This window comes from Mandrillus leucophaeus, unplaced genomic scaffold, assembly GCF_000951045.1.
Source record: "Mandrillus leucophaeus isolate KB7577 unplaced genomic scaffold, Mleu.le_1.0 Scaffold225, whole genome shotgun sequence".
In the NCBI taxonomy this organism is placed as follows: Eukaryota; Metazoa; Chordata; class Mammalia; order Primates; family Cercopithecidae; genus Mandrillus; species Mandrillus leucophaeus.
This window is the reverse complement of record NW_012102310.1, coordinates 111836-123750: the sequence shown is the minus strand read 5'-3', so window position 1 is coordinate 123750 and position 11915 is coordinate 111836. Positions and strand designations below refer to the sequence as shown.

At 38.5% G+C, this 11915-nt stretch overlaps 1 protein-coding gene across 1 annotated transcript in view; it reads right to left on the bottom strand.

Moving 5' to 3' along the window:
- Nucleotides 1-283: 283 nt before the first annotated feature.
- GLIPR1L2 (GLI pathogenesis-related 1 like 2) overlaps nucleotides 284-11915 on the bottom strand; it is a 41983-nt gene continuing 30351 nt past the window's right edge. Inside the window, exons 4-6 of the mRNA XM_011981401.1 lie at nucleotides 8334-8419; nucleotides 755-781; nucleotides 284-672 (exon numbers count right to left, since the gene is read on the bottom strand). Coding sequence (XP_011836791.1) covers nucleotides 284-672; nucleotides 755-781; nucleotides 8334-8419 — 502 coding nt within the window. The remainder of the gene's footprint in view (nucleotides 673-754; nucleotides 782-8333; nucleotides 8420-11915) is intronic.

Below are 11915 nucleotides of genomic sequence, written 5' to 3'. Positions count from 1 at the left end.
TGTTTTTCAGAGTTTTTCTTGTCATGTCTTTATCTGTTCTTAGTGTCAAAGAGCCCACCTTACATGTTTTTTGTTTCTTTGTTTTACAAATTTAAATTTACTGAATAAGTATAGGAGAGAAGGGAATAAAAAACATCCCAATGGTGGTTTGCATATCTTCTTCCTTGTTAAAACTCAGTGTTTTACTTTTTTTTTTTTTGGTCTGTCTTTTTTGTATTACACTTTTGGCTTATATTGGTGATACATCTTTTTCCTCCTCTTTCTACTCTTATTTTCCCTCTTCCTACATCTTTTCTTTTTGTGTTTCCTCCTCTTCCTTCTTCTCCTCGTCTTCCTCCTCCTCCTCCTCCTCCTCCTCCTCCTCTTCCTCCTCTCTCTCTTCTTTTTCCTCCTCCATTTCCATTATTTCCATTTCGATTTCCTCTTTCTCTTTCTTCTCTTTCTCTTTCTTCTCTTTCTCTTTTTCCTCCTCTTGATTCTCTGCTTCAGATTCCTCAGGGGTAAATATCATTTGTTGTTCCAACAAGATATTTGGAAACTGAGACTGTACTATCAAAACAGTTATGACACACAGCATAAAACATATTATTCTCAATAATAAAATGAATGTACACAGTGGATCACATAGAATTGGCCGGGGCGTTTCCCATTTTGGATACCAAAATCGGTAATCTGTAAACAAAGAAGCAATTGAAAGCTGGATTTCACATAAAGTAGTTAAATTGTTCAAGAAATAAAGGACAACAATACATACATATGGCTTGGTCACGATCTGCATTACCTAGAAAGAAAAAGAAAGTCCATAAAAAATTAGATAAAATTTCTTTTCTAAAAAATAAGAAAATCTCTCAATAATAGTGTCACTTTCTCCTAGCTCTCAGGCATTATCTTTGATGTCCTCCCTCCAACCACTAGCCAATTTTAAGTACAATATATTCTCTTTAATGAAATCAGCCTGGTTTGTTACAGAAAGTATGGAAATACATGAGTAAGGAGATATGCATTCTAGTGCTAATTCTGTCTTTACATCATTGACCTTACGTAAGTTTTCCACTTCTGCCCTTAAAATATTGTTCCAGCTCCAACATTCTAGGATTCTATAATATCTCTTATTTTCATCTCTCTTTCTCCCCACAGATCACTCCTAATTAATCTTAGAAATCTATTCACTTTCCTCATTTAATTATTATTTTCAGAAGCTTTCAGTTGCTCTTAATTTCCCAGATGGCAAAGTTAGCTCTATAGCCTGGCATTCAATATTTTTAGTTAACTAGTCCAATGAGATAATAATAGTTTTTAGGAAATAAATTCCCTTTCTTCTGCTCATTTGGGTTGAGAGATGTATCAGTCCATTTTTCACACTGCTATAAAGAACTACCTGAGACTGGGTAATTTACAAAGAAAAGAGGTTTTTCCTGTAGTCTCAGATACTTGGGAGGCTGAGGCAGGATAATCACTTAAACCTGGGAGGCGGAGTTTGCAGTGAACCAAGATTGCGCCACTACACTCCAGCCTGGCGACAGAGCAAGACTCTGTCTTAAAAAAAAAAAAAGAGATAGAGAGAAAAGGTTTAATTGACTCATAGTTCTGCATGGATGGGCAGGCTTTGGGAAATTTAAAATCATGGTGGAAGGTGAAGGGGAAACAAGGTACGTCTTACATGGTGGCAGGAGGGAGAGTGAGGGGAGAACTGCCAAACACTTTTAAACCACCAGATCTTATGGGAATTCACTCACTATCATGAGAACAGCATGGGGGAAACTGTCCTCATGATCCAATCACCTCCCACCAGGTCCCTCCCTCAGCACTTAGAGATAACCATTTGAGATGATATTTGAGTAGGAACACAGAGCCAAACCATATCATTCTGCCCCAGCCCCTTCCAAATCTCATGTCCTTCTCACATTTCAAAACACAATCATGCCTTCCCAAGGGTCCCTCAAAGTCTAAACTCATTCCAGCATTCACCCAAAAGTCCAAGTTCAAAGTCTCACCTGAGACAAGACAAGTCCCTTCCATCTATAAGCTTGTAAAATCAAAAGCAAGTTGGTTACTTCTAAGATACAATTGGGCAAATGCTCCCATTCCAAGTGGGAGAAATTGGCCAAAACAAAGGGGCTACAGGCCCCATACAAGTTCAAAACCCAACAGGACAGTCATTAAATCTTAAAGCTCCAAAATAGTCTCCTTTGGCTCCATGTCTCACATCCAGGGCATGCTGAAGCAAAGGGTAGACTCCCAAGGACGTGGGAAGCTCTGCCCCTGTGGCTCTGAAGGGTTCAGGCCCTGTGGCTGCTTTCACAGGCTGGCATGGACTACCTGTGGCTTTTCCAGGCACATGGTGCAAGTTGTCATTCTGGGATCTGGAGGATGGTGGCCTTCCTCTCACAGCTCTATTATGCAGTGCCCCAGTAGGGACTCTATGTGGGGGCCCCAACTCCACATTTCCCCCTCTGCATTGCCCTAGTAGAGGTTCTCCATGAGGGCTCCACCCCTGCAGCAGACTTCTGCCTGGACATCCAGGTGTTTCCATACATCCTCTGAAATCTATGCAAAGGCTCCCAAAGCTCAATTCTGTCATCTATGGACCTGCAAGCCTAACAACACATGGATGCTGCCGAGGTGCTACCAAGGCTTGGGGCTTGCATCCTTTAAAGCAATGGCCTGAGCTGTACCGTTGTCCCTTTGAGCCATAGCTTAAGCTGGAATGGCTGGGAGGCAGGGCACCATGTCCCAAGGCTACACAGAGCAGCAGGGACCTGGGCCTGACCCATGAAACAATTTTTCCCTCCTAGGCCTCTGGGCCTGTGATGGGAGAGGCTGCCATGAAGATCTCTGAAATATCCTGGAGACAGTTTTCCCATTGTCTTGGCGATTAACATTTTGGCTCCTCGTTACTTATGCAAATTTTTGCAGCCAGCTTGAATTTCTCCCCAGAAAAAAAAAAAAAAAAAATATATATGTATATATATATATATTCGACCACATGGCCAGGCTGCAAATTTTCCAAACTTTTATGCTCTGCTTCCCTTTTAAACATAAGTTTTAATTTCAGATCATCTCTTTATCAATGCATAAGACTATATGCTTTTAGAAACAGCCAGGTCACATTTTGAGTGCTTTTCTGCTTAGAAATTTCTCCTGCCAGATACCCTATATCATCTCTCTCAAGTTCAAAGTTCCACAGATTGCTAGGGCATGAGTAAAAATGCCACCAGCCTCTTTGCTAAAGCATAGCAAGAATGATCTTCATTCCAGTTCCCAACAAGTTTCCCATCTCCATCTGAGACCACCTCAGCTTGGACTTCATTGTCCATATCACTATCAGCATTTTGGTCAAAACTATTCAACAAGACTCTAGGAAGTTCCAAACTTTCCCACATCTTCCTGTCTTCTTCTGGGCCCTCCAAATGGTTCCAACCTCTGCCTGTTACCCAGTTCCAAAGTTGCTTCTACATTTTCAGGTATCTTTTCAGCAATGCCTCACTATAACTGGTACCAATTTCATGTATTAGTTGATTTTCACACTGCTAAAAAGAACTACCTGAGACTGGGTAATTTATAAAGAAAGGAGGTTTAATTGACTCACAGTTCTGCATGGCTGGAGAGGCCTCAGGAAACTTACAATCATGACAGAGGGTGAAGGGGAAGCAAGGCACATCTTACATGGTGGCAGGAGAGGCAGGGGGCAACTGCCAAACACTTTAAACCATCAGATCTCATGAGAACTCACTCAATATCATGAGAACATCATGAGAGAAACTGCTCCCCTGATCCAATTACCTCCCATCAGGTCCCTCCCTCAACATGTGGGGATTATAATTCAAGATGATATTTGGGTGGGGACACAGAGCTAAACAATATCATGATGGTCAGATAACCAATCCTGAATTCCACTAGGAAGCACAGTGGAAGGATAAATGAGTTCTCATACATAGAGAACCCAATAGCAACAAAGAACTTTGTCTTGCAACAGGAAAATTTAGAACTCATTATTCAGGCACCTTAGAGATGAACTGACCTTCCTTTGGATCTCTGCGGTTATTTTAGCCTTTTGCGCTTGGTCTTACTTCATATTTTATGTAATGATTTCTATTTAGATTGTCTTTCAAAAAGTCTTCATCACATAGTTTGTATTGTTCATCAGCTTTAAATAGTCTAGTATCTTCGGCCCTTAGCTATAAATGATGAGGAAATAAGCATATTTTTTCTCTCTCTCTTCTCCTCCCAAGTTTTATTAATTGTATCATTTGCATGTTTCCAATATTTCTTGTATTTTTTTTTTGTAACTATAACTCTCAGATTATTTTAGTCTTAGTCTATCTATTAAGATTCAGGGCTCACAGAGAGTTCTTTCACTCAAGTTTTTTCATTCCTCTCTTCTTTTTGGTGAATGTCATCCTCTAGTTTACTGAAGAAGTGCTCATGAGAACTATACACCAAATGTAACTGCATGCTCCCAAAACATCTGTCTATTTGATTACACTTGAATAATAGGTTTTGCTGTATATAAATTCTTGGTTGACACTTCTTATATTAAGGGCATATAGGCATCATGCAACCATCTCTTAGCATTTACTGTTATGGTAGAGAAGTTTGAAGCCAGACTGAATTTTCCCCCTTTATGTGGGAATATCAGTTGCCCAAGCAGCATTACTACCATATCAGTGTGAAGTCAATTTTGTATTGTAGAGCTGAAACCAGGAAGTACAGTTCTGTGAATTATTTTCTCTGCATAGCTTCAGGCAAGAGTTTGCCAATGACAGGAATGCAAATGAAATAGGAAAGACATAAGAAAAGCAACCACCAGGGGTGATGGTAGGCCAGGTAAGATGGATCAATGTGAGTTTCACAGTGGCTTCTTAGTATAATACAATATAGAACTCTCAGCTTTGTTGCCACTTCTCTGCCTTACTGTGGCCACTTCCCTGACCTTCACTCCCTTAGTGTTTACAGTATTCAGGTAAACTGAATTTCCTATGTTAAACACTTTATTGCTAAAATACTTAGAGTGACTATTTTTCTGCTTCAATCCAGACCGTTAAACTTCTTAATAACTGATCTTACATTTTTGCTTGGATACTTTAAGATTCTTTCTTTTTCACTAACGTCCAGTAACTTACTAGGCTATGTCTACTGTGTTGACTATTTTGTATCACTTTTTCCCGGCACATAGTGTGCACTTTCAATGTTTAGATTCAGGTATTTTTATTTCTGTGAAATTTGTTTTATTACTTAAGTATCTATATATCTCTCTCTAGTTGTATTTTCTGTTCTATTGTTTTGGTTCTGTTCTTGAGGCCCTACAATTATTCACATGTTGAAACTGAGTCCACAGTTATAGTTTTATCTGTGTATATATACACATTTATATACGTTTATTAAAATTCTTAATTTCCAACACTTATAATTCCAATTCACCACCATAAGATTCATGCTTGCTTTTTTCCTTTACATATTTGTATTCCATTTCTGACAGCAAGAAACTAGCCCCCATTATACTTAATTTTTTTTATCATTCCCCCACTATGCTTCCAATCTCCCATCACTGTCTCTAGCTCCTAGCACACATATGTGCCCCCCTCACTCTGCTTAGACTTAGACACTCAGATTTAGCAAATAAAAACAAATGATGTCAGGTTACATTTGAATCTCAGAAAGCAATATTGTTTTACTATAAGTCTGACCAATGTAATATTTGGAGTATGTTTATGCTGAGAAATTGTCTTGTATTAATCGGCCAACTTAGGGGCTGACCCTACGCTGGGACACCCTCCCACCCTGCTCAGACTTTGAAACCCAGCTCTGGGCTTCTGTGTGTGGATTCCTTCCTTACCCGACTTGGGCCCTGACTTCACCCATGTCAAGTCATCTTCTCCACATTAAAACTTTCCTCACCTAATTTGCACTCAGAAACCTCATGTGTGATTGCCCCTAAGTACGGATGCCCCCTTTACTGGCTTAGGTTCGAAATCTCTTCTCAGCCCACTCCAATATGGACTCTTCTCCTTATTCTTCTTGGCCTCCAACAACCACTGCCAGACCATCCCTCCAGGGATGCCTTCCTCACTGGCTCAGACTCTCCCTTCCATCCCATGTTGATGCTCTCCTCACCTTGCCTGGGCACAGATGCCACATACTGAGTCATCCTTGCATGGACATCATTTTATTCTGCTCTGGCTCTGATACCCCAAACCAGACCTCATATATGGACAGTTACTTCATTCCATGAGGGATCTGACTTCCCACACGTGGCCACATCTCTATGTGGACAGCATCCTCACCTTGCTTAGGTTTCCTTTCCATGCCCACTGCATCTCGTGTGGATCCTCTGTTATGCTGTTTAGGTTGTAACACATCACCTCTGGATGCCCCTCTGTGTAGATGACTACATTCCCCTGACCTGCTCAATGACTTTAGGATTGAATTTTTCAGAGAAAGAAAGACAACGAAAAGAGGAAGAACAAGAGTTTGCATCTTGATTCAACTGAAGCAACAGCAGAGATGTTAGGGTGGAATCATCCCTGAAATGCTGTTATAGTAAAACTGTCCACTAGTTTTTGTTTCTGTTTTTTCTTCAGCACAAAAATATCATATATTTGGGAGGGTGAGGTAGGAGGACCACTTGAGGCCAGGAGTTTGAGACCAACCCGGGCAACACAACAAGATCCTGTCTCTGCAAAAAATAAAAAAAAAAAATTAGCTGGGCATGGTGGCACATGCCTGCAGTTTTAGCTACTTGGGAAGCTGAGGCAGGAAGATTACCTGAGCCCAGGAATTCAACGTTACAGTGAGCTATGATCAAGCCACTGCATTCCAGCCTGTGTGACAGAAAGAAAGACCCTGTCTCTTTTCCAGAATCTACAAAGAACTTAAACAAATTTACAAGAAAAAAGCTAACAATCCCATTAAAAAGTGGGAGAAGGATATGAACAGACACTTCTCAAAAGAAGACATTTATGCATCCAACAAACATATGAAAAAAAGCTCATCATCACTGGTCATTGGAGAAATGCAAATCAAAACCACAATGAGATACCATCTCACGCGAGTTAGAATGGCAGTCATTAAAAAGTCAGGAAACCACAGATGCTGGAGAGGATGTGGAGAAATAGGAACACTTTTACACTGTTGGTGGGAGTGTAAACTAGTTCAACCACTGTGGAAGACAGTGTGGCGATTCCTCAAGGATCTTGAACCAAAAATACCATTTGACCCAGTAATCCCATTACTGGGTACATACCCAAAGAATTATAAATCATTCTACTATAAAGATACCTGCGCACGTATGTTTATTGTAACACTATTCACAATAGCAAAGACTTGGAACCAACCCAAATGCCTGTCAATGATAAACTGGATAAAGAAAATGTGGCATATATACACCATGGAATACTATGCAGTCATAAAAAAGGATTAGTTCATTTCCTTTTCAGGGACATGGAAAAAGCTGGAAACCATCATTCTCAGCAAACTATCATGAGAACATAAAACCAAACACCACATGTTCTCACTCATAAGTGGGAGTTGAACAATGAGAACACCTGGACACAGGGAGAAGAACATCACACATCAGGGTCTGTTGGGGGGTCGGGGGCTAGGGGAGGGATAGCATTAGGAGAAATACCTGATGTAGATGATGGGTTGATGGGTGCAGCAAACCACCATGGCACATGTATACCTATGTAACAAACCTGCATGTTCTGCACATGTACCCCAGAACTTAAAGTATAATAATTATAAAACAACATAATATGCTATTTACTTATTATCCTAATTTATCTCCTCCCATATTCCTAAGCATTGTATACTTTAGCTATAGTTATACTTTTGGAGTATATTCTTTCATGTGGAAAAACTAAAAGAAAAATGTAATCAAACATATTTTCTACTTTTTACTTTCTAAATATTTGGACATTTCAGCTTTTTGGAGGAAAAACTAAAGGAAAAGGGTATTAAATATATGCTACTTCATAAATATTTTGGAATATACTGTCCTTTAAAGCAGTTATTATCAAACAGTCTGCTGTTTGGGAATAAACTGTGAAGCTTTATCAGGGTAAAACTGTTAGTTCTCATTCCTTCTTTCGGACACTCTGGTATGTCCTCAGGGGAAGGAATAGGGTTAAGATAGAATAGAAAAGGCTCTATAGTTTAGAAAAATCTAAAGATAATACTGTGTCAACCATCCTTTGATAATATAATAGTAGCATTCTGATCAAAGGAATAATATTAACATGACAATAAAAAAACTAGTGTTCAATCACTTATTTTTCTTGTTGTCCAATCCATTATGCATTTTTTTCATGTTTAAGTTATTTTCTTTATCTTACTGCATAGAAAATCTGTGCATTTGTCATGTCTGCCACATCGAGTACAAAATATTCCTGGTTCATAAGGTCTTCTTGTCAGCGTTCCTCTATAAACAAAAAAGCAGAAAACATTTAGTTAGAATAAGCTTCAATTTTTACATGTAATTTAAATAATATAGTTACTAATATTTAATCAGGTTAAAAACGTGAGTTAAGAAACTAGATTTAAGGAAATACTTTAATTAGAGATTCAATGCTTCCCTTTTGTTCTCCCCCAGGAAACAGTCTTTTCTGAAACGAATTCCCATGCCCTAGAAACAAAGTATTATAATTAACTATAAGAATGGGGTTTAAAGCTTCTTTCATTTTAGTTTATAGCAAAATGTATCCTTTAAAAATGAATGATGTAGGCTGGGTGGGGTAGCTCCCTCACCTGTAATACTGGTGCTTTGGGAGGCCAATGTAGGATAATCTCTTGAGACCACGAGTTCGAGACCAGCCTGGGTAACAGAGCAAGACCTCGTCTCTTCAAAAACATATTTTTTTAAATTAGCCAGGCATGGTGCGTGCCTATAGTCCCAGCTACTCAGGATACTGAGGAAGGAAGATAAGTTGAGTCCAGGAGTTTGCGGTTGCAGTGAGCTATGACTGTGCCACTGCACTCTAGCCTGGGCAACAGAGCAAGGCTTTGTCTCTAAAATAAATAAATAAATAAATAAATAAATAAATAAATAAATAAATAAATAAATGTCTATAGAATGTTTTATAATTAATTGCTTCCTGGTTGGCCCAAATACATAAAAAGTTTTATAAAAATGATATATTAAGTTATCTATAAAGTTTACAAAATTCTGAAATGCTTATGTCCCAAAGACTCATCTGCATGAATTATTTTGGGGGTGTATATAAAAACACATAAATTTATAAAGAAGCAAATAAATATAAATGGGAATTTACAAAGTTGATTCAACCTACTGTACAGAGCTGAAGAGAGAAGTAAGAAATAATTACATCAATTGCCTAGAGCTAAATGAGAAAAAAGGCCCTAAAGTACTTTTAAATCAGGAAATTTAAATAAATGATCTAGCATAAGAAAGGTAGAGAAAACAAGCAGGGAAAAGATACTTTTGAGTGGGGGCAATGTCATTAATTCTGGTAATTTAATCAGGATTGCCTATTTACCTGGTACATAATTTGTAGCTATAAAAACAAACATTCGTTTTTTAAGTCCTTGGTTAGGCCTTATTAGGCCTTCAGGAAGAATGGCCAAGCCTAAGAAATATATGTTCAAAAACCTGAGTATCACATTTCTCAGATATATCTTATTTAATCAGAGCGTTTGAGTGATACCCAATAAGACATCTGATACCCTTGAATTGTAAGCATTCAAGTCCATCAGGAACATCCAGAGGTTTGTGGTTATTTGTAGATCATATATCACTTCTTCAGTTTTACTGTTCTATTATCCAACTATTTCAAGAAAGAAAGGCATTTTGTTTAGAACCCAGCCACAGCAGAAACTCAAGAGTTGCTCTAGTCACCTTTAGCTACACCCTGGTCTATTTTTCCTGTCCTAACACTTTTTCACCAAAACAGATGCCTCCAACACAAAAGCAGATGTATTGTCTCCTAAGGTCCCAAGGACGGGAGACCTCTGTCCTTATGCCTAAGTAAAAAGCTACTCACTATAAAAACTGCCTTTGAGAACTAGAGCATAGGCCAATCACCCCAAAATCATAATGTCTGATATCTGTACCCTGGAAAAACTGTGGAAAGGCAAATAAACAAATATAATAATGCATACATACATGCATAAAACTGAAAATAAATAAATCCACACTGTGGTAGACTACAATGAGTCCCCTCTTTCAAAGAGTTGAGTTTTATAATCATTATTTCTATTAGACAGCCAGAAATGTCAGGCTAATACTCTCCCCTATGTTAATCTTCCTCTAGTTCTGAGTTTCTAAGAAAGTGAACCTAAATCAACTTAAGTCTGGATCCACGGCACACCTCCCAACTTCAATTGGAATTATTGGGCCAGATTAGGAGGAAATAATAGGTAAGTATCTATAAGCAGCAAAGTCCACTGATATTTCACAGCTGCCCTGGCAATGCCTTAGAAAATTTACATTTTCTAAGAAGCAGACCAGTGGTTCACCAAGACCAAGTCAAGACTCTTGAACATAGTCTTCTAGAATTTTTATTAGCCTCTATCTGGCCATAGCCTCAGTACAATGCTACCTATAGAGCATGTGTCCAGATCCTAGATAAGGACATGTTGCCTGGGTGTCTTAACAGACAAGTGTACCCATTTCCAACCCCAAGTTCATTAGAAGACAATTATTCAAAAATTATAATAGATACACAGTCTTTCAAAATGACAGCACAATTCTGGCAGTGGTAGAAACTTTCTTTGCCTACACTAGACTCATATCTGCCACTATCTTGTTCATCAAGGGGGTAATACAGCCCACAGCTTGACAATGTAGCAATTACAATTTGTAGGCAGGTTCTTCAAAGTTCTCCATCCAGACTCACATAGTCTGTACATTGTTCACAGAACAAGAGCTAAAGCACATGAAACAGATGTCGATTTTTCCATCTCATACAGCCAGAACAACTAGACTACTTACAACAAGTTGTTTCATTTTTCACTACTTCTTATACATCACCACGACACTGGCTTCCATTCTATTGTCTCTTCTTTTTTTTCATTTAATTTTTAAAATTATACTTTAATTCTCAGGTATATGTGCAGAATGTGAAGATTTGTTACATAGGTATACATGTGCCATGGTGGTTTGCTGCACCCATCAACCCATCATCTTCATTAGATATTTCTCCTAATGCTATCCCTCCCTCGCACCCCACATCCCGACAGGTCCCAGTGTGTGATGTTCCCCTCCCTGTATCCATGTGTTCTCATTGTTTAACTCCCACTTGAGAACATGTGGTGTTTGGTTTATGTTCCTGTGATAGTTTGCTAAGAATGATGGTTTCCAGCTTCATCCATGTCCCTGCAAAGGACATGAATAAGAGAGGACACGAACAAATGGAAAAACACTCCATACTCATGGATAGGAAGAATCAATATTGTGAAAATGGCCATACTGCCCAAAGCAATTTATAGATTCAATGCTATCCCCATCAAGCTACTATTGACTTTCTTCACAGAACTGGAAAAAACTACTTCAAATTTCATATGGAACCAAAAAGAGCCCGAATAGCCAAGACAATCCTAAGCAAAAAGAACAAAGCTGGAGGCATCATGCTACCTGACTTCAAACTATACTATAATGGAACAGAACAGAGGCCTCAGAAATAACGCCACACATCTACAGCCATCTCATCTTTGAAAAACCTGACCAAAACAAGCAATAGGGAAAGGATTTCCCATTTAATAAATGACTTTTTCTATACTCAGATTCATACATGTTTTCCTTTAGAGTTTCTGGACTTTAGTGTTCTGATAGGTCCTTATACCTTCCAAATCATAAGTAAATTCACTAATATAGCCTTCATGACTTCACTTTTTAATGTTTAAATCTTTTATCTATTAGAAATTTATTTTTCTAAGATGAGTGAAAAACTCAGTTTTAC